General features: G+C 44.8%; 1 protein-coding gene across 1 annotated transcript in view; it reads left to right on the top strand.

Moving 5' to 3' along the window:
* The first annotated feature begins 1,196 nt into the window (after nt 1-1,196).
* Nucleotides 1,197-23,237, top strand: part of CCZ1 (CCZ1 homolog, vacuolar protein trafficking and biogenesis associated) — a 34,276-nt gene continuing 12,235 nt past the window's right edge. The window contains exons 1-10 of the mRNA XM_045459962.1: nt 1,197-1,406; nt 2,380-2,477; nt 2,579-2,672; nt 2,972-3,049; nt 3,427-3,474; nt 4,050-4,133; nt 5,639-5,814; nt 14,805-14,886; nt 16,837-16,898; nt 17,154-17,265. Coding sequence (XP_045315918.1) covers nt 1,287-1,406; nt 2,380-2,477; nt 2,579-2,672; nt 2,972-3,049; nt 3,427-3,474; nt 4,050-4,133; nt 5,639-5,814; nt 14,805-14,886; nt 16,837-16,898; nt 17,154-17,265 — 954 coding nt within the window. The 5' untranslated portion in view covers nt 1,197-1,286. The remainder of the gene's footprint in view (nt 1,407-2,379; nt 2,478-2,578; nt 2,673-2,971; nt 3,050-3,426; nt 3,475-4,049; nt 4,134-5,638; nt 5,815-14,804; nt 14,887-16,836; nt 16,899-17,153; nt 17,266-23,237) is intronic.

The following is a 23,237-nucleotide window of genomic DNA, read 5'->3' as shown; positions in this document are numbered from 1 at the left end:
GTACCATTGGCAAATCCATAGTCGCACTGACTTCTCAAAGCAAAATTCCTATCAGTTAAGCATTTACTATCAGTCATTTTATTTTGTAATTATTTTTTAAAAAGCGTGAGTGAGCAAGGGAGGGGCAGAGAGTGAGAGGGCGCATCTTAAGCAGTCTCCACACTCAGCAGCGAGCCCCACACGGGGCTCCATCCCCGGACCCTGTGATCATGACCTGAGCGAAATCAAGAGTCCCGATACTCAACGGACTGTGCCACCCAGGCGCCCCATTAGGCATTTTACAAATACGAACTAGAGTCTGGAGAAAGGCTAGGTGATCGGTCCAAGGTTTCACACCCTGCGAGCGACGGGGCTAGGATTAAGTACCCAGATCTATCTCATGTCTAAATTCCAATGCATCTCGCTCCTAAACATGAAGATCTATTCTTCCAGACTGAATAAGAGGTCCCGTTTCTAAACTTCATCTGTGACAAATGAAACGACCTTAAAGCAAGGTCGTCTTGAACTTGCAAAGCAGTCCGCTGCGCGGGTTTGAACTCCAAATGCCAGAAGCTAGAAGTAACGAGCTGTTCCAATCGTGTCCCAGTGCAGAGCTCAAAAGCAGGGGAGTCCTTAAAGCTAAGGCAGGACGATACCCTGTTGGCCAAGGTCCGGGATCAGGCCCTCTGCGGAGAAGGCCGCGTTCTGATCCTGCTGGACCGCGCACACTACGCCTCGCGGAGCCCGGCGCCTTCACATCTGCGCGCAATCTTCCAAGCCTGAGCCTGGGGAATTGGGGTGAGGCGCAAACCCTGTCGGGTTGGTTTGATCCAGCGGTCACCTGCGGTCTCTCAAACGGGGATTAAGAAAACCCAGCAATGCCAGGACGGACCCGGTAGATGATGGAAGTGGGCCAGTCGCCCCAGCTGAATGCCCGTCCGCCCCTACACGTGTTTCTTTCACCGCAGAAGCTTCCTTTGCGCCTTCACCTACTTCTAGAAAACGATGCCGGTTCTATTTTTTCTTCAACTACGCGGCCCTCGCCTTCCGCCAGGGCAGACATCTGGGCGCAAACAGTTTCGCCTTCATCTTAACTCAAAAAAAGGGAAACACCTGCCCAGCAAACAAGGGGGAACCAACCCTCGCGGGCGCTCGCCAGAAGGGGCCGTTGGGCGGCGGGTTCTTTTTCCGGGCCGGCGGCGACCACTTCCGGGGCGGCCGCGAGCGAGGCGGAAGTGCGGTCTCCTCCGGGCGGCTGTCGCTGGGCGGGCAGAGGGAGGCTCCCGAGGCTGGGGGGCCGGGCCGGGATGGCGGCAGCGGCGGCCGGGGCCGGGGCCGGGGCCGGGGCGGCCCAGGAGAAGCAGTTCCCGCCGGCGCTGCTGAGCTTCTTCATCTACAACCCGCGCTTCGGGCCGCGTGAGGGCGAGGTACGCGGAGCCGGACCGCGCGCCGGTGTCAGCCGGCGGCCGGAGGAGGGCCCGAGGGCGGGGGCGGCAGGCCGGCGGCGGCCCCGGGAGCCGAGGGGCGCGCCCGGGAGGCGACCCCGGCCGGCACCTGTCACCGCGCTCCTGGAGCGGCTTTTATTGAGGCTGCTTTTGTGCCAAGTGTACGCCCGAGCCGGGGAGTAAACGGGGGCCGGACCACGCCGGCAGGGTCTCTTCGGAATCCTGGATCTAAGCCCGTGTGTCGAATGAAGCTTCAGCAAGCTCGTCACTCCACACGGGTTGAGGCTCTGTTTTTTGCATTATTCCTGGGTGACTAAAATTGAGCTAATGTTTTTGCAACACCCCCCCCCCCGCACCCCGAAGCGTGGATCGAGAGTGGTGGACTTGTAAACCCGAAAATAACGCAGGCTTGGAGGGCCCTTGGAAAGTTCTTTCCCCTTGGAAAGTTCTTTTCCGAATTGATAGATAAATTCCAGGGGTGGGTTTTGTTTATTTTATAGGTGGGGACGGTGACTTCCTCCAAGGATGTCCGGTTCCGCTGGCAGCAAAATCACGGTAGCTTTAAAGGCTGTCAGTCTCAGTGCCCGTGAACCTGCTGAGTTTGACTCGCCTGGAGGCGTACGTCTGCGCACGTGCGCACACGCTCATTTCTTACGATCGTTGGTTTACAAATGAGCAGGAGGCAAGAAACCGTAAGATCGAGTTTTCAGAATAATTGCCTGAGTGCTCCTTCAGATGACATGTGACTTACTGATTATCACAATTTCCTTCCAGGCTCATGAGCGTTATTTACATAGTGAGGAAAAGATAATTCTGGATTCACTGAAAAGGGTTTTTGTTTTGGTTTTTTGTTAGCACGTGTGACGTCAGACGTTGACTTTGAACAGCTTTTTCAACAGCTGGGATGGGAAACATGCTGATACTAATGTGGCGATTCTGTCTCTTCATACTTTAGGAGGAAAATAAAATTTTGTTTTATTACCCAAACGAAGTAGAAAAGAATGAAAAAATTAGAAACGTCGGATTATGTGAAGCTATTGTACAGTTTACCAGGTAATACCTTTTAAAGTGCTTTTGCAGAGCTTAGCGAGTTCTTACAACTTCTGCAACTTGGAGAACTGTCCCCAATTATCCTTTTTTATTAATCTTTTTAGGACCTTTAGTCCATCAAAACCTGCAAAATCTTTACATACGCAGAAGAACAGACAGTTCTTCAATGAGCCAGAAGAAAATTTCTGGATGGTCATGGTATTTACATACACAGTATATCTCTTTGATCTCTTTGAATTTGTGCGGTGAAGTTATGGGTGATCTTTGCTTTACTCTTAGGACTTGAGGAAAGTCCTCTAGCTGCTGCAAAGTAGGATTACAGTAGGGTGGGTTGCCGTTTTAAAGTCAGACTTCTATTCAGTGTATTTGTTCTTGGGGCTGTTTTCGGAAGGTGTGTTTCTGGTATTGTGACCTGCTCAAATTTTTTAACTTAAGGGAAGATTAAAAATGTATATGATTGGTTCATTGTGTAACTTCGTTTTATCAAAATTGCATAGGTTGTTCGGAATCCTATAATTGAAAAGCAAAGTAAAGATGGAAAACCAATTGTTGAATATCAAGAGGAGGAGTTGCTGGTAACGTGTCCTTTTTTATTTCTTATTTTTTGAAAGTTTATTACTGAATATATTGAGTGACTTGGTGAGATTTAAGCCGGGTCACTTTTACGGAAGCTTCTCAGGATACGCATAGTGAAGCTTTATGTTTATCGCTTACATTAGCACAATTTTATAAAAATGTACATCCCGTCTCACCAGTTCCTCCTAGTCATATGTTCAAGGCCCTCCTAAAATTACTGCTTCATAACTGAATTTAAATACCTTTTATTTTCAGCACACAACTGTTGTGGGACGGAGTCTGTAAGCATTATATTGCTTTGCCAGGAGTCTTTGTACATTTGTTATACAGCGGACTTTTTTTCCCCTAAAATTGACATCTATGTCTTTGTTTGCAGGACAAGGTTTATAGTTCAGTGCTACAACAGTGCTACAGCATGTACAAGGTAAGCATGATGCTCTTTCTGAATGGAGTCTAGCCAGTTACCTGTTTCCAGGGATTGTTTAAAAATCTTAATTCTTTAGATGACTGCCTGGTGACTATGTGTCTGTTTTAGGGGAGGAAACAGTGGGGCCTTTGAAACAGGGTTGAGGTTTATGCATATACTTATTCATTGAGTAGTCAGTCTTTCTTTATTCCCAGCCTTGTACTAGGAATGTGTCCCTGTTGGTAAACAAGAAACTCCATGTTCTTGAGGAAGAGGCATTCTGGTGGTAGTATTTATGTAAAGTGAAACTTAAGTATGAGTTGAGGTTAAAAAAAAAAAAATGTCCTAAATGATTAGGTGATAACATGGAAATGATACCACTTAATAGTGTGTTGATTCTTTGTGATTTATTTTATAACTCAGGCTTTCTCCTGTACATGTTTTCCCCTTTTAAAAAGAACGGGATTGTGGAGGGCGGCGGGGGGATTAAATAAGCCGAATTAGTCAATGTAAAAGGAAAAGAAGAATTTGTTACCTTGGGAAATTGAAGGGCATAAGAAATTGATTTTTTAAAAAATCTTTTACATCATTAGCTTTTTAATGGTACTTTTCTGAGAGCCATGGAAGATGGAGGTGTCAAGCTCCTAAAAGAAAGATTAGAGAAATTCTTCCATCGGGTAAGTACTTGGAATTTTATTTATAATCTTAGTAGTCTTCAAACAGACCCTTGGAAATACACATCCATAAGTTCATTGCTCATTGACAAAAAAAACTTAGGACTTGAAAGTGGCAGAGAGCCTAAGCTCTTTAGTGGCAAAACCAGACCAGTGAGGAAACTTTTTAGATGTGCACTCTTGAATCTCTCTGTCACCTCTGTGCGGGATCAGAGCATCCTCCCATTTGTGTGCACCCCCACAGCATCCTGGAGACACCCTGTGACTTCATCCTTGCTCTGCCTGGGTTGGCCAGTGTGGGCTTACTGCATGCTGATTGGTTAATTAGCAGAATTTAAACTCTTTGCCTGAGGTGTACATTCTTATGGATTGATGAAACAAGACTCTGTTTAGTGAGTAGTAATCTGTGTTGACTCAAGGTAAAATTTTTGGCTGTGACACAGACTTTATCCCATTAGTGGTTATTATTTTTTTTTTAAGTTTATTAATTTTCAGAGAGAGCGTGAGGCGGGGAGGGACAGAGAGGGAGAAAGCGAAACCCAAGCAGGCTCTGCACTGTCAGCACAGAGCGCCATGTGGGGCTTGAACGCATGAACTGTGAGATCGTGACCTGAGCCAAAAACAAGAGCCAGATGCTTAACCGACTGAGCCACCCAGGCGCCCCCCTCCCCCCCATAGTGGTTTTTAATGTGATTTTTCCCTCCCAAATGATGAATGAGTGTCCCTAAATAGTTGCCACTCTGTTTTACAGCAAGTTACATTTTATATACTCTACCTCTGGTAAAAATCAGTTTATTTTAGTGGAATAATTCTCAGTTTTTTTCCCTAAATTATCTTTGATCTGTGTTTTTTTTTTTTGTTTTTTTACATTTGTTTATTTTAGAGAGAGAGAGAGCACACGCGTGTGAGCAGGGGAGGGGCAGAGAGAGGGAGACACAGAGTCTGAAGCAGGCTCCAGGCTCTGAGCTGCCAGGACAGAGCCCGACACCGGGCTTGAACTCCCGGACCATGAGATCATGACCTAAGCCGAAGTCAGCCGCTTAATCGACTGAACCACCCAGGCACCCCTGTTTCTTCACCTTACTGACCATAATTATTTACCCTCCTGCTGCCTCCTGATTCCTGTTCTTGCCTTCTTTACCCTCCTGTCCATCAACAACTGACTACCTGTCCTTTCAACGTTATTTTGGTAGGAGGTGGCAGTGTCTGTCCGCGATGTCACTGTTGACATCCCTAATAAGGTTGATGTAACTTGAGGAGCGCTAGCGTAAGGAGTTAGCGCTTCAAAGAGACAAGACACAATCCTGAACAAACATTAACTAGTTATGTTTGAGCTTAATGTCGTGAAATTGGTACTGACTGCACATCTGGTTAGCTGTGGCTCACCCCCTTACTGGTCTTCTCGGCGCAGTAGTACGTAATCGTATCATAAATTGACTAATTATCCTGAACTGTCAGTGCTCTATTCCGTGTACTCTAAGTTTGACGCCTTTTTTTTTTTCCTACAGTACTTGCAAACGTTGCATTTGCAGTCATGTGATCTCCTCGACATTTTTGGTGGAATCAGCTTCTTCCCCTTGGATAAAATGACTTATTTGAAAATCCAATCCTTTATTAATAGAATGGAGGAAAGCCTGAGTATAGTCAAATACACCGCCTTCCTCTATAACGATCAGCTGATCTGGTATGTATGCTCCCGAGGCTTGGCCCGTAAAAGAAGAAAATCTTTGAGGATCATAAAAACCGCAGTGACTGGGTTGATAGCAGGCTGTTGGACTGGAACAGATAGCAAGGGGGCAAGGGCAAGGTGGGAAGCGTCTTTATAGATCCTGTCAAAATAAAGCAGTGATGACTTAAACCAAAAGTAGGGTGATTTGGGTTAAAACGACCAAGCAGGGGAGCTTAAAACTGGCGCCATGCAAGGTGGAGAAAACGTTTCTGCCGAGCTGAGTTTAAGAAGCCCGTTTTTATTTTGGTGTTCTTCCAAAAACGTCTTTAAAGAAACCGTATAGTAAATGTGGAAAGCATACTTTTCAGACTTTGTTTTAAAGAAGCTAGATGAAAAAAAAAATACCCGAGAAGTTAAATGTGCTATAAAACCAGGAAGTTACCCACTAGCAACAAACTGTGCAACCTGTAGTGAGAACAAAAACATAATTTCTTTGAGAATGTTAATCCTGGAGAAGAAAAGATAAACTGTAACTAATGCTTTCAGCTGCGGCAAGACAGCTCCAGCAAAGCCACGCGAACGTGCATGCGACTGCATAGACCTGCAGGGGGTGTGGAGCTGGCTGTTCATCTGTGTCTGAGATGGGCTGCTGGGGTCCGGGAGCTCTTCGGGTGATCGCACGCATTCAGTTTTCGTGTTTGCTTGTGCTAATACCCCGCTTTCTTCAGTTAGGGCTGCGGCCACGTTTGAGCGCTAAACCCGAGTTCAGCTAACAGGGCAGTAACGGTTCCCTGAAACGTGCCACGGTTCCCCGAAACCCGTCCTCTCCCTGCCAAGGTCTTGTAGCCTCATTTTAGGAAGAGAAATTGACTGAAAGAAGTTAAACACATTGTGTATTAAACACATTGATGAGTTTTGATGTAGAGTTTGTTTTCTCCTATGAAAACAACAAATCCCAGATGAAAAGGCCTCTTCTTTTTTGTTTAACAAATTATTTAGCAGGGAACCTGATGCTGTATTAGCTGGCCCTGTTCTAGGTGCTTTTTATGATATGCACGCTGTAGTAGTGAAATGAAATTCTTAATGCTGCCGCGAGAAGGTGAAGGGGAGTTACTTACACGGGGTTGGAGGGCGTCAGGTCTGGAGAGGGAGTAGCTTTCCAAAGGCAGAAATTAACAGGGAGAGGCTGGGGAGGGTGCACGCGGCCACGGTGACGAGATTGAGGGACAAGCTGGAATTGAACAGCAGTCCGTAGCCTTGGTGCCCTTGGCAGAGGAAGGGCAGCTCAGATTCCAGTTGCCAGGCACAGCAGAAGGCCTGATGTGGGTATGAGCTCGGGAGGTGAGAAAGGGTTCAGGCCTAGAGCAAGAGGGTCCCCTCAAGGTCAGTAGCTCCTGCTGAGATGAGAGGCTGTGGGGCCAGCCTGACGAGCAAGCCTGGCTGCGTTCCAGAAGCGTAAGCTCACAGGGCTAAATGTTGCCCAGCTCCTGGGATCCTCTTGGTATCTTTGTCTTTGTGAAGGATGTCCCGACACCCCCTGGGGTTAAGCAGTGCCCAGCTCTGGTGGCCGTACAGAGCTGCTCTGTGGTCCCACCCTAATATGCTGGCAGGGCGCTGGTCCCAGACAGTCACCACAAGAAGGAGCTTCAAGAAAAACAGCACATTTTGAGAAGCAGCTGTTAATCACAAAGCTAGTGTATGAAAATACCTATGAAGTATTTCGTATTTCGTGAGCAGAATATATATTTGCTCTTATTGCTTACCGTAGATATACATATGTTTTTTAGTTTTGAATGGTTTGTTTTGTCAAGTGGAGCCCAGTGGTGGTGTTGCTGTGTTTAATGTTTTGTTTTTTTCATCATAAGTATACTATTTAATCCCTACACCCCTATTCCTGCCTACCCCCACCTGCCTCCCCTTTGGGAACCATCAGTTTGTTCTCTATAGTTGAGAGTCTGTTTTTTGGTTTGTTTCTCTCTCTCTCTCTCTCTTTTTTTTTTCTTTTGCTCATTAGTTTCTTAAACTCCACATGTGAGTGAAGTCCTATGGTATTTGTCTTTCTCTCACTTATTTCACTTAGCATTACGCTCTATTGATATTGTTGCAGATGGGAGTATCTCATTTTTTCATGGCTGAATAATGTTTCATTGTATATATACACCATATCTTTTTTTTTAATGTAACTTATTGTCAAATTGGCTAACATACAGCATATACGGTGTGCTCTCAGTTTTGAGGGTAGATTTCCGTGATTCATCACTTACGTATAACACCCTGTGTTCATCTTAACAAGGGTACACCACATCTTCTTGATCCATTTATCTATTTATGGGCACTTGGGTTGCCTCTGTAGTTTGTTGAAAATAATGCTGCCATAAACATAGGGGTGCATGTATCCCTTTGAATTAGTGTTTTTGTATATTTTGGGCAAATACCCAGTAGTGTAGTTGCTGGATCATAGGGCAGTTCTATTTTCAATATTTTGAGGAACCTCCATACTGGTTTCCACTCGGAGGAATCTTGATAGTATTTTCCACAGTGGCTGTACCAGTTTGCATTCCAGCCAACAGTGGAAGAAAGTTCCCCTTTCTCCACATCCTCACCAATAGCTGTTGTGTCTTGGGTTGTCGAATGTCGAATTTAGCCATTCTGACAGGAATGAGGTGATCTCCCATTATAGTTTTGGTGCGCATTTCCCTCATGATGAGTGATGATGAGCATCTTTTCAGGTGTCTGTTGACCATCTGGATGTCTTTGGTGAAATGTCTATCCGTGTCTTCTGCCCGTTTTTTGATTGGGTTATTTGTTTTTTGGGTGTTGAGTTGTATCAGTTCTTTATTTATTTTGGATATTAACCCTTTTTTGGATTTGCAAGTATCTTCTACCATTCCAGTTTGCCTTTCAGTTTTGTTGATTGTTTCCTTTGCTGTGCAGAAACTTTATTTTGATGAGTCCCAGATGGTTTATTTTTTTATTTCTCTTGCCTCAGGAGAGAAAATGTTGGTACAGCTGATGTCAGAGACGTCACTGCCTGTGCTCCCCTCAAGGGTTTTTATGTTTTCAGGTCTCACATTTAGGTCTTTAATCCATTTTGAGTTTATTTTTGTGTATGGTGTGAGAATGTGGTCCAGTTTCATTCTTCTGCATGTTGCTGTCCAGTTTTTCCAAAACCCATTTGTTGAAGAGACTTTTCCCCGTTGGATATTCATTCCTCCTTTGTCAAAGATTAATTGACTGTATAATTGTGGGTTTATTTTGGAGTTTTCTGTTCTGTTCCATTGATCTGTATGTCTGTTTTTTTTTTAATATGAAATTTATTGTCAAATTGGTTTCCATACAACACCCAGTGCTCATCCCAACAGGTGCCCTCCTCAATGCCCATCACCCACCCTCCCTGCCCTCCCACCCCTGATCAACCCTCAGTTTATTCTCAGTTTTTTTTTTTTTTTTTTTTTAATATTTTTTTTTCAACGTTTATTTATTTTTGGGACAGAGAGAGACAGAGCATGAACGGGGGAGGGGCAGAGAGAGAGGGAGACACAGAATCGGAAACAGGCTCCAGGCTCTGAGCCGTCAGCCCAGAGCCTGACGCGGGGCTCGAACTCCCGGACTGCGAGATCGTGACCTGGCTGAAGTCGGACGCTTAACCGACTGCGCCACCCAGGCGCCCCTATTCTCAGTTTTTAAGAGTGTCATATGGTTTGGTTCTCTCCCTCTCTAACTTTTTTTTTCCTTCCCCTCCCCTATGGTCTTCTGCTAAGTTTCTCAGGATCCACATAAGAGTGAAACCATATGGTATCTGTCTTTCTCTGTATGGCTTATTTCACTTAGCATAACACTCTCCAGTTCCATCCACATTGCTACAAAAAGCCACATTTCATTCTTTCTCACTGCCACGTAGTACTCCATTGTATATATAAACCACAATTTCTTTATCCATTCCTTAGTTGATGGACATTTAGGCTCTTTCCATAATTTGGCTATTGTTGAAAGTGCTGTTATAAACATTGGAGTACCAGTGCCCCCATGCATCAGCACTTCTGTATCCCTTGGGTAAATTCCTAGCAGTGCTATTGCTGGGTCATAGGGTAGATTATTTTTAATTTTTTGAGGAACATCCACACTGTCTTCCAGAGCAGCTGAACCAGTTTGCATTCCCACCAATAGTGCAAGAGGGTTCCCATTTCTCCACTTCCTCGCCAGCATCTATAGTCTCCTGATTTGTTCATTTTAGCCACTCTGACTGGCGTGAGGTGGCATCTCAGTGTGGTTTTGATTTGTATTTCCCTGATGAGGAGCGACGTTGAGCATCTTTTTATGTGCCTGTTGGCCATCTGGATGTCTTCTTTAGAGAAGTGTCTATTCATGTTTTCTGCCCATTTCTTCACTGGATTATTTGTTTTTCGGGTGAGAAGTTTGGTGAGTTCTTTACAGATTTTGGATACTAGTCCTTTGTCCGATATGTCATTTGCAAATATATTTTCCCATTCCATTGGTTGCCTTTTAGTTTTGTTGATTGTTTCCTTTGCAGTGCAGAAGCTTTTTATCTTGATGAGGTCCCAATATTTCATTTTTGCTTTTAATTCCCTTGCCTTTGGAGATGTGTCAAGTAAGAAATTGCTGCGGCTGAGGTCAGAGAGGTTTTTTCCTGCTTTCTCCTCTAGGGTTTTGATGGTTTCCTGTCTCACATTCAGGTCCTTTATCTATTTTAAGTTCATTTTTGTGAATGGTGTAAGAAAGTGGTCTAGTTTCATTCTTCTGCATGTTGCTGTCCACTTCTCCCAGCACCATTTGTCTGTTTTTATGCCAGTACCATACTGTCTTAATTACTGCTTTATAATGTAATTGGAAATCTGGAATTAGTTTTTTCAAGATTGCTTTGGCTATTCAAGGTTTTCTGTGATTCCATACAGATTTTAGGATTGTTACAGTTCTGTGAAAAATACTGTTGGTATTTTCACAGAGGTTGCATTCAGTGTGTAAATTGCTTTAAGGTAGTGTAGACCTTTTAACGATATTCTTCAAAATGTCTATTTGTGTTGTCTTGAATTTCTTTCATCAGTGTTTTATAGTTTTCATAGTACAGGTCTTTCACCTCTTTGGTTAAGTTTATTCTTAAATATTTTATTATTTTTAGTGCAGTGTAAATAGGATTGTTTTCTTAATTTCACCTTCTATTTTGTTACTAGTGTATGGAAATGCGACAGATTTGTGTGCATTGATTTTGTATGCAACTGTACTGAATTTATTTGTCGGTTCTAGCAGTTTTTTGGTGGAGTCTTTAGAGGTTTTTATACAGAGTATCGTGTCATTTGCAAATAGTGACAGTTTTACTTCCTCCTTACCAATTTGGATGCCTTTTTATTTTTTCTGTTGTCTGATTACTGTGGCTAGGACTTCTAGTTCGATGTTGAGTAAAAGTGGTGAGGATAGGCATCCTTGTCTTGGTCCTGATCTTCGGGGAAAGGCCCTCAATGTTTCCCCTTTAAGTGTGGTGTTTGCTGTGAGTTTTTCATACATGGCCTTTATTATGTTGAGGTATATTCCTTCTAGGCCTACTTTGCAGAGGGTTTTTGTCATGAATGGATATTGTACTTTGTCGAATTTTTTTTTTTTTTTTGCATCTATTGAAATGATTATATGGGTTTTATCCTTTCTCTTATTGATGTGCTGCATCACATTGATTGTTTCATGAACATCGAACCACCCTTGCATTCTGAGAATAAATCCCATTTGATCGCGGCATATGATTTTTTTAATGTATTGATGGTTTTGGTTTGCTACTTACTGTATTGTTTTGAAATTAACTGATTGAGGGTAGAAATATCTGTTCCAGGACATGGCCAGAACCTGGTACACTGTATGTGCTCAGTAAATGTTGGTTGTGAGCTCAAAGCAAATGGTTAGTAGAAAATCTCTTCTGTTTGAACTGTGTTGCATTTCACGGATGGATTTGGTTTTACAGGGGCCATGATAGCATTCGACATTACTGCTCTTTGGTAGGAGGTTGTTCGGCTCTTTTGTCCAGAGTTCTTGGCCTGTTTTGTTTTATTTTGCTTTTTCTTGGCCTGTTTTGTTTTTTTTTATTAAAAAATATTTTTTTAATGTGTATTTATTATTGAGAGACAGAGAGACCCAGAGTGTGAGCAGGGGAGGGGTAGAGAGAGGGGGAGACACAGAATCTGAATTAGGCTCCAGGCTCTGAGCTGTCAGCACAGAGCCTGACATGGGGCTCTAATTCAAAAACTGCAAGATCATGACCCTAGCTGAAGTTGGTTGTCTGACCAACTGAGCCACCCAGGCACCCCCCTTGGCCTATTTTTTGAGAGTATTTTCTTTTTAGTGAATGGATTTAGTTTCCAGAGGTTAATGCTTTTATGAATAACTGCTTTAGATACTTGAGTTAATCAAAGTTGAGCATAATCTGGACTAGATTATTTTACATTTAATACGCGACAGTAATGTAGTCTGTATCGTAGACTAAACTGATCCTGATGGAAAGGATTTTGCATTGCACACAAGTGGATCAGTTGACATTTAAGCTGAAGAGAAGTTTGTGTTTTTTTGTTTGTTGTGTTTGTTTTTTTTTCAAGAAAAAAAATTATAATGGGATGCCTGAGTGGCTCAGTCGGTTAAGCGTCCACCTCTTGATTTTGGCTCAGGTCATGATCTCACGGTTCGTGAGATCAAGCCCTGTGTTGGGCTCATTGCTGACAGTATTGAGCCTGCTTGGGATTCTCTCTCTCCCTCTCTCTCTTTGATCCTCTCCCACTCATGTTCTCTTTGTCTCTCTCTCAAAATAAACAGACTTTAATTTTTTTTAATTATTCATATTAAATAACTATATTTGAGAGACTTTGAAGGAACACCTTTACGTCTGAACATGAGCGGTCTGTTTCCTGTTTGATGTGAGCCATTGATAGAATCCTGAATCATTTGGACCTGCCAGTGCAGGAATTTTTTGCTTTATGTATTATCTGTTTGCTTACTTGTGTTAAGGAAGGAACTTTTTGATTTTTTTTTAACTGTTATTTTTTTTCCTAAAAACTGTTCCCCAGTAGTAACATCCTCTATAATTATAATGCATTATTACTTCATTTATTTTTGTATCTGTATTTGTATTTTGCGTTTTATATCTTAGGGGAGCAGAAGAAGGGCTGGGTGGCAAACACTGGAGAGAGGGTTGCTAACGGAGATCCTACCACTAGGGCAGGCCTTAGTGCAGGCAAAGCAGGAATTGTCTGCTTCGGGTTTTGTGCTTGGGACAGCTGGCTGCAGCTTAGTATTTTTCTTTTTAAGTTTTCAATCCAGAAAACCACCACCGAAGTATTTAGTGCCTAGCATTGAGTCTTAAGTGATAAAAACCAAGCCCTAACGTGGCACACATAGGAAGCAGTTAAGTAGTGTTTTCTTCCATTTCTTCTTACAGGGTTTTTTCTACTTTGCGCCCTGTGGTCTAGAATAGCACCATCCAGAATGAATAGGGGTCAAGCCATGTGTATTATTTTAAGTTTCCCAGTAGCTATGTTGAAAGAAAAAAAAAGACTGGTGAAATTAATATTTTAGCCCAGTATTTCTAAGCTTATTTATTTCAACTTGTAAAAACATAAATTATTAATGACTTTTTTTTTTTTTTTTTTTTGGTGCTAAATCTTAAAACTCTAGCGTGTGTTTTAGCACTTACCGCAACCAGCCACATTTCAAGTGTTCAGTGGCCAGATGGGCCCAGTAGCTGCTGTTACTGGCAGTGCTAGAAATGGCCCAGAACGTAGTACTTCACGTGATGATCTCTTCTACTTGACCATCGACGACCCTGCCCCACCAGCACTTCTGACTCCTGTCTTGAAAGGATAGTAACATCCAGAATCTGTTTTGTTTTCCTTTTTCTCTTTCTCTCTCCTTACCTGAGTTTTTTTTTTTTTTCTGCAAAACGAAAGAGTAGGTGACTTCACACGTTTGATTTGGAAATTTGGTCTGCCTCGTTTGGCTGCGTGACAGTTGGAGAGTTAGGGTTGTCCTAGTAAAGGTTCTGCTTGGTGGAAAACAGAACAAACTTGCTTAAGGGGCTAGAGCCCCCTTACACTTTCAGCTGTGGACCAGACCTTGTGAAAATTGAACCTGGAAAGAAGAGGGTGGCATAGGAAGAGGAAAAGGTGAGACAGCCTCGGAACAGTCTCAGTAAGGGAACAGCATGTATTTGCCAGGACAAGCCAGATTTTTCTAACAGATGGTCTTTCTGGGAAAAGCAGAGCAAGCCTCTGGAATGTGCTGTAGAGGCTTGATTTATATAGAGTTGGATCTTAGCGCAGGATTTTTTTTTTTTTTTTTTTTTTTTTCCCCTGTTCTCTTGAAGAGAAAAAACCCCAGACAGACTCCTCATCGTCTGTTTATACCCCTACCTAGACACATGATTTCAGATAGGGTCTGATGCCTGCTAGTGTCTCCGCACCGTTTCCACATGCTTATTCTCGCCTCATGTCAGATTAGATCTGCCTGAAAGTTTCTTTCTTTCTCTTGCTCCTTTCTGCCTACACGGAAATCATAGAATTAAAATCCTCGTATGTTTCTGAGACCCGGCGGGAACACATCCCCCGTCTACAGCATGCCAGTATTTGCCGGGAGGCCGGGCGATGGCATATGCATTCCCGCATGGCCTAGAAAGCGGAGGGAAATCGGCGGCCCATAGTGGAGCGTTGTGGTCGTTAATGCTCCCTGAAGAATCCTCCATGGGATTCAAGGAGAGAATCAAGTCCCATCAAATCAGACTGGTGGCTTTTTGTTAAAATGGCATGTAGAGTACAAGATGGCACAATAGTCGCCTTCGCCAGGTCAGGATAAGTGCCGGTGCCAGACTAGTTGAATCCATTCCCTTCTGGAACTTGACAAAGAGACGGCATCTTGATAAAATGGAAACGAGGAAAAGAGGAGCTTTGTTACAATCAGAGCCATAGGAAGACGGAAGACCAGTTCCAGGCTTTTAACACCGTGCTTTTCTGATGTTTCAGGAGTGGGTTAGAGCAAGATGACATGAGAATTTTATACAAATACCTCACCACATCTCTATTTCCAAGGCATATTGAACCTGAGGTATGGCCGGGTACTAGTCTCTCTCCCCCGCCCCCCCAACCCACCCCCGTCTCTATGTGTGTGTATCCTGTATGTATACACGCACACACCCCCGCACACCTGCGCGCCCGGGCTGGGGGGCTGGGGAGGAGGGCGGAGTAACACAGTGGTGGGTGGGGCAGTTCTGATCTGTATTTTACGTTGCTGGTATGATAAGAATTTGGTTGTGTTTTCATTAGCCCAGAAAACCACCTATGCCACCTCTTGGTTTTGTTAGGTTCAAATGCGATAGAAAGGTCTGTTCTTAAGAGGAGCAATTCATCGAGCAAAGGAAAAGCTGGGATTTTAGGTAGGGTTCTGGGAACTTGAAAACACCCAGGATCTTTGACAGAACAAAGGTTAATCCTGTAGCCTTGTCATTACAAGCGTGAGGTGTCATTGAGTGGATGTTCTGTTGCCTGCCTGGCTTCTCCAGTGTGGTGCCATACTTCCCAGTTTTATGCAGAGACCAGTAAGTAATGCTGCAGCCTTCTCCCCAGAGTGCCCTTCTGCAGCTCTCCTCGGGTTGAAGATGAAAAATACTTGAAGCCCAGAAACCATTTTGGCTCAGGTGCATATATGTGCTTGTCCTCCCTCTGTTTAAGACTGTGAGTTAAACAACAGGAAGAAAATGAGTTTGGTAGGAAATCGATAGGCCCCTGTGGGGCTCAGTCGGTTCAGCGTCCGCTGAAGCTCAATATCCGCTCAGGTCTCGATCTCAGAGTTGTGAGTTCAAGCCCCGTGTTGTGAAGCTTACTTAAGAAAAAAAAGGAAAAGAAAAAGAAATTGAAAGGAAGGTTCCAAAAAGGACCTAGTCCTGTACCTAGTCCCTTTCCAGGCGGTTTGAGTGCAGTGACTCGTGTTTCTTGAGAACGTACCACATACCAGACACTGAACCAAGCGACCAGCAAACGTGAACGATCTCCTGGCGTCCTGAGGCCCACCTTACACGTCAGATACTCCGGCTTAGGGGGCTTCGGTGATGTGCCCGGGGTCACTAGCTAGGAAGTGGCAGGGCCAGGACTTGATCTCAGGGTCTGCCTGATGCTAAATTACCTGCTTACATGCACACCGTCGGGAGGCTTTTCCACGTGTGACCGTGCCACTGCTGCAACAGGGAACTCTGTTTGGTGCTTGATGATAAGTCCAAGGAGCCAGGCTTACAAAATAGGAAGCCACAATACACAACGTGGCAACGTGAGTGTGGATGCATGAGGTCTTGTCTCATGACCACCGCACGTGGGAGAGTTGGAGCTATGTTTTTACTGTTGCATTTAGAATGTTTTTCAATCTTTGGGGAGGGGACTTCTATGCTAAAACTTTATATAGACTGAAAGAATGTCAAAACTTTTTAGAGTAACAGGTTTTAGCTAACACGACTTGGATTTTTTTCCTTTTCCTATGTGTGTGGAAAGCAGTACATCTTCAGAGAAAGAATGTCAGGAGTGTGCTCCATGCTCCACAACCAGATCCATGAGGGGGCGTGACGTCCTGGCCGAGGCAGGGGCTTTGATGTCACAGAGGCTTGCGGTCAATGCCTGGCTCTGCCATGTAGGACCTGTGTGCGTTGGTGAACTTGTACTAGCTTGAGTTTCCACGACCAGGAGATAGGAAGAGTGTGTTCTCTCTAGGGGTCCTATGAGGTGGTCATCGCCTAGCATCTGTTAACCCCGTGGGAGACTCTGGTTATTGGCATAAAAGGAACTAAGTCAGTGTATGGAGTTGAGGTTATGATCAAGTTATGATGGTTCTGCTTCATATCAGTGCCTTCTTTCCCTCTGTTATCCTTCCTCTCTCTTTTTGGTGGGATAAGAGGAGAGAATGATACAGAAAAATGGTCTGGAGCCAACTAGTAGATATGAGTGCTGTTTTCAAAGCTTTAAAAGTAGGAATATCTAAGAAGTCGTTTCTAAACATTGTATTTGTTTACAGTTGGCAGGAAGAGATTCTCCAATAAGGGCAGAGATGCCAGGAAATCTTCAACATTATGGAAGGTAAAACTTGTGTTCTCTGAAAAACAGTATTAGATTTTATGATCTCTTCTGGTAAAGATAAAATCAACACTGAATTACCTTTGTGCTGTTTATTGGCAATAATCAGCAAAGGAAATTGATGTCTCCAGTGAGTTAAAACTTTATCGTATTCTGATTTGGTGTCTTCCCCCCAAAATGAATATATATTAAGTAGGAATATATTCCTGTTTGTACTTTGCCCAATTGAATGGAGTCATTTCCGTGCTTACTTTGCAGATTTCTTACTGGACCCTTGAACCTAAATGATCCAGAAGCAAAATGCAGATTCCCCAAGATTTTTGTAAATACGGACGACACGTATGAAGCCCTGCATCTAATTGTTTATAAGGTAACAACTGTTTTTCCCTCCAGTGTCGCAGATTAACGCGAAAAGTAAATCCTTCTTGCGTGTGTACACAAGTGTGTGCACGTACATACCTCTTCGTTGTTTCTCAGAACAAAAGTTGAGAGTTCTAATCACCGTATGACTCACAGTGAGTGCTCCTCTGGAACAGTGGGCTGATTTTCAGCTCCTTTTCAGTACTTTTGTTATTAGCGAAAGAATCAGAGTGACAGATACTGTATCTGTATTCAAATACTGTTCTGACTCACCAGGGTTTGAAGTCCCGGGCGCTCACAAACCAGAGGCCACCGAAGGTTGTGTTACCTCGTAGTCCGGTGCCTTCTGGTGTGGGCCTGGCTACGCCTCAGTTGAATTCTGCTTTTGCGGATTTGAAAGCCGAGGACTTGCCGATTCTATAACCTTAGTGTCCGTTTGTTTCAGGGTATCATCTTGTTAGGTTGTTTTTTTGTTTTTTTCAAGTTCATTTCTTTGTTATGAGAGAGAACGAGAGAGCGGGGGAGGGCTAAGGAGAGAGGGGGAGAAAGAGAATTCCCCAGCAGGCTCGCTCTGTCCTGTCAGCGCAGAGCATGATGCAGGGCTCGAACCGACGAACCGCAAGATCATGACCTGAGCTGAAATCAAGAGTCGGAAGCTTAACCAGCTGAGTCACCCAGGTGCCCCATTGTTAGAAGCTGGATTTTTTTAAAGTTTATTTTATTTATTTTTGAGACAGAGAGAGACAGAGCGTGAATGGGGGAGGGTCGCAGAGAGAGGGAGACACAGAATCCGAAACAGGCTCCAGGCTCTGAGCTGTCAGCACAGAGCCCGACGCGGGGCTCGAACTCACGGACTGCGAGATTGTGACCTGAGCCGAAGTCGGACGCTTAACCGACTGAGCCACCCAGGTGCCCCAGAAGCTGGATTTTTTTTAAAGGTGGTTTTGGTTCAAGAAAAGAAAGCTAAGCATGTATGTTTATCTTCTTCTCCACCTGAGAGTACAATTATGTTTCAACTTGTAAAGGCCTAGAAATGATGTTGTAAGAGCACAGGGAGGAGTGCACGTCAGAGCACGAGGGGGCTGTCTCTTCCTGGAAGGCAGAAAGGGGGTGTAAGTGTGATGCTGGTGGAGGAAGTCTGGCCGAGGACATGAGTGGAGGGATTGCACTCGGGCAAGAGCCCACCTGCCCCCCAGAAGCCCAGAGAAGCTCCCGGCTTGGGGGGACATCTGAGGAGTCGGGAGGGGGACGTGAGCTTGGAAAGAAGGGGAGTAGGTGAAATGTATATAAATCGGCCGGCCACCCCTTTTCCTGTGCTTGCACACAGGCAGCTGACACCTATCCCCGGGTGAAAGTCGAGGGTCCTTTTAAAGAAGAACGATCCAGGGAGCCCTAGAGCAGCCGGTGTGGGTGTGAGCACCTGGGAGCATGTGGCGTCCCCAGGCCCCCGTGTGACTGCTGCCCTCGTCCTGTCCCCAGAGCAAAGCCCCCCTGCCTGCTTGGCCACGCACTCCCTCATCCTTCAGCATGTTTGGAAAAAGAAAACTGTAGGTCCTGAGAGAAACAAAAATGACTCTGGGAACAGAGAGAACTTGAAAAAGTTTGCGTCCAGAGATTAGAGAAGTGTATCTATAAAGTAGAACCAGGAAGACACAAAAGAGTCCGGGTGAGCGTGAACGAGCGTGAACGAGGCTTAACTGAAAATACAGTTCCTAAGCGTATTGACTGGAGCAAGATGGACGTGGCATGAAATTTGCCATTTTAACCCTCTTCTTTTAATGTCTATTTTGAGAGAGAAAGTGTGAGCCGGGGAGGGGCAGAGAGAGAGAGAGAGAGAGAGAAAGGGAGAGAGAGAATGCCAGGCAGTCTCCATGCTTAGCACGGAGCCTGATGTGGGGCTTGGTCTCAAACTTGTGAGATCATGACCTCAGCCGAAATCAATAGTCGGACACTTAACCGACTCGGCTACCCAGGTACCCCGCCGTTTTAACCATCTTTAAGTGTACAGCTCAGTGACATCACTACATTCACGCTGTTGTGCAGCCATCATCACCGTTTCCGGAACTTTCCTTCAACACAAATTCTGTACCCATTAAACAACAACCTTTTCAGCCCCTGTCCCCCAAAATTATAATTTTTGACAGAACTTTATTGTAAGGGTTAAAGATGAATTGTCTTGCCTGGAGCATGAGATGAAAGGATATGAGATGAAAATACGGAAGAACAATGGGAGAGGAGGATTTCAACATGTGATTCACAGTGTGGAGGAGAGGAGAGCAGCAAAGTGATTATGGGGACACCTCTTGCTTAAGAGGTACACATTTGCTGGACCGAAAAGGCCCACTGAATGTCTTGCACGGTGAACCAAAAAGGCATATTTCTACCCATACAGTGGGCAGTTTCAGAAGTATAAAGATCCTAGAAGCTTCCAGAAGGAAAATCAGGTCATTTGAGAAGTTCTGAGAGAAAATGGTTTTCAGTGTAGAATTCTTTGCTGAGCCAAACTATCCATCACGAGTGACATCGAAGAAGGATGTTCTTAAACATGCAAAGTTTCAGGAAGGTTACCCCACGTGTCCTTCCTTCAGTCAGAGGAAAGGGGGCTCTGTCCTGGGTACAGGGGCTCCAGAACAAAAAGGTGTTGAGTTCATGACATAGCAGGACTAAGAGATTTGATTAAGTGTTGGGTGTCATAAGGAGGGGCTCAGAAGGAGAGAATTCCAGGGAAGACAGACAAACAGATGTGTCTGAAAATGAACCGAAGTGAAGTGTGGCATACGGGGGTAGGGAAGGGCCCGCCTCTCTGTCACACTTAAAATCATTCTCCTCTGAGTGACTCGGGATAATGACTTTGAACCCTAATGGAAGAAATACCCTGGTACAGTCTCTTATTGGATTTCCATTTTTAGAGTCAAATCAGTAGATAGAATTTTAAATGTGGTGAGAGGACATCACAGTTATTTCACAGTGTTCTCTTTTCCTCAAAACAGCTTTATCGAGTTGTAGTTCACATACCACATAGTTGGCCTCTTTAATGTGTTCAGTTCAGTCGTTTCTAACCGCACAGTGCAGGGGTCCCCAGGACCACCCTCACTTGGGACACACACTGCTGGCTCAGGAGCCCCCAGGACCACCGTCAGGCCAGGAGTTCGCTAGAGGCACTCACAGGACCCGGAGTGGCCGGTGCACTCCCAGTTAAAGTTAATGACAGCAAAGGAGCATGGGTGAAGGACAGCCCGGGGAAGAGGCCCACGGGGCAGGATCCAGGAGGCACTGGGCGCAAGCTTCCAGTTGTCCTCTCGCGGTGGAACCGTGCAGACAGCGCAGGGCCTTTTACTGCCAGCGGTGACGTGTGATGTGTGTGCAGAATTGTCATCCAGGGAAGCTTGATGGGCCTCGATGTCCAGAGTGTTTAATGGGCGTTGGCCACGTATTCAGCTGACCGCCAGAGTCACTGGCCTCCAGAGGTCCACTGATGCCGGGTGGGCTCAGGGCCCGAAGGGATGTTGGCCTGTGGTTTTTCTTTCCTTTTGAATCGTCGTCTGGCTTTGCTTGCTATCAGGGTAGAATTGGCCTCCAGATAAGCTGGGAGGTGTTTCCTCCTCTCCTGTTTTTTGGAAGACTTTGTGAAAAACTACTGTTGGTTCTTTGAGTATTTGGTCACGGTAGACCATCTACATCTGGGCTTTTCTTTGTTGGAAGTTTTAAAATTATTAGCCTCTGTACTTGTTACGGGTTTTATTGTCTTTCTTCTTGAGTCTGTTTCAGTTGCTTATGTCCTGCTAGGAATCTGTTCATGTTGCTTGTTTTTCAGTTTGTTCACATAGAATGTTTCATAGTTTTAAAGCCTTAAAAATCTTATTTTCCCCTATAAGTCGGTAGTGATGTCCCCTCTTCAATTGCTCGTTCAGTGGTTTACACCTTTTCACTTGGTCTAGCTGATCTAGCTGAAGGTTTTTCAGTTTTGCTCATCTTTTCAGAGAACCAACTTTTGGTATTTTTCCTATTACTTTTCTATTCTCTATTTCATTTATTTCTGCTCTAATCTTCATTCTCTTCTTCCTTCTGCTTGCTTTAGGTTTACTTTGCTCTTCTTTTTTCCAAAATCTGAGGATGGAAGTTCAAGTTCTTGATTTGAGATCTTTCTTCTTTTTTTTTTTTTTTAATTTTTTTTTTTTCAACGTTTATTTATTTTTGGGACAGAGAGAGACAGAGCATGAACGGGGGAGGGTCAGAGAGAGAGAGAGAGAGAGAGGGAAACACAGAATCGGAAACAGGCTCCAGGCTCTGAGCCATCATGAGCCATCAGCCCAGAGCCCGACGCGGGGCTCGAACTCACGGACCGCGAGATCGTGACCTGGCTGAAGTCAGACGCTTAACCGACTGCGCCACCCAGGCGCCCCTATCTTTCTTCTTTTTAGTATATGTGTTGACGGTTCTGAAGTTAATACTCGGACTCAGTAGATTTTCTTGAAGAAACAGACCTCCATTTGCCGTTTGCCCTTAGAACAGTTTCCCTCTGGAAATTTAAATTACTGTTTTTTATAATTTCCTCCAATTATGGTGTTTGAAGAGAGAGTGTGGACCTCCTCATGCTGCCGTTTTGGATGTGCTCCGAGTCCTGGTCCTCTGTAGATACCTACTGGTCTGTGTCTGGAGTAACTGAGGTGGTGTCTGAGATGAACATGTGGCAGGCGGGGAGCGTGGGCAGGACAGTCCGTCAGCTGACAGTTGGGAAAGTGATGGTCTGTTGGGTTCATCGTGCCATTCTCTGTGCTTTTCTGTGTAGTCAAAATTCAGGTTTTTAAACGGAGTCTTGAAAGGCACTTTTAAAAAGTCAGCCCATGAGGGGTCACACATGCGCATCCCCGCAGGGACCCTGCAGATGGGTTCCATTAGCCCTGAAGCGAACGGGGCTTCAGGATGGAGGGTTCTGTGAAACAGAGTCGTACGTGTCGCAAGGAGGCCAGCGGCCACTCACGTCCGCTAGGTAGCACCTTGGAAATGCACAGCTAGTGGTCCCAGGTTGGCTGATATTTCAGGAGAGGCTGGATGGTGGAATTTTGGTAGAAAACTAGTTGGCATCGAAGTCAGAATTACCCAGGAAGAAACACCCGTTGGATGGAACTTGCCTGTGAGCCCCCAGTTTTGCAGCCTGTTTATAGGCAGGTGATAATTGTGATTCAGCTACAAAGTAGTGCAGACGTTCTCAAGTGTGAGTGTGTGAAAATAAAGTCACAGCTGCTGGAGGTGGGGAAGTGGATGTGGAGAGGGGTGCAGAGACGGGGGAAGGTTAAGTGTCCTCGTTTAAAAAGCAGCAATCCAGGCGCCTGGGTGGCTCAGTCGGTTAAGCATCTGGCTTCAGCTCAGGTCATGATCTAATGGTTCATGAGATTGAGTCCCGTGTCAGGCTCTGTGCTGGCAACATGAATCCTGCTTGGGATTGTCCCTCTTTTTCTGCCCCTCCCCGGCTCATGCCCATCCCCCCACCCCAATTGAATTTTTAAAATGATAAATGGCAATCTAGGAGCTCATGCCTGGAGCTGTGGTGTGAGAAATGGGCCATTTGGGACCGTAAGGTGGCCAGTGGACAAACTGGAGTGGCTCCGAACGACAGGGAGGAAAAGGAAGGCTGATGAAGGGTCACTTGTGTCATGGTACGAGTAGGGAATCAGTGTGGCATCTGAAGGTCACAGTGGTAGAGCCTTGGTATTTAAAACGGTCAGAAGTGGCTGCCTAGAGGAGCGGGCCTCCGGAGGATCTCTGTGGCTTTTTCCCATGAAGCTGTAGGTTCTGTGTACTGTGTATACACTGTATACTGAAAAATGGAAACATTTTGGGTTGATTCCTGGTCCAGCTCCTGTAGCCAACCTCATAACTGTAACGTTTGCTGTGATCAGAAGGGAGACAAGGAGACATTCACTTGCTAGGGGTTTTTTAACTGTTCGTGAAAATTTTCAAACATACGTGAAAATAGAGAGA

Source organism: Leopardus geoffroyi, chromosome E3 (genome assembly GCF_018350155.1).
Source record: "Leopardus geoffroyi isolate Oge1 chromosome E3, O.geoffroyi_Oge1_pat1.0, whole genome shotgun sequence".
Lineage (NCBI taxonomy): Eukaryota > Metazoa > Chordata > Mammalia > Carnivora > Felidae > Leopardus > Leopardus geoffroyi.
Note: the sequence above shows the minus strand (reverse complement) of the source record. Positions and strands in the feature narration are given on the sequence as shown.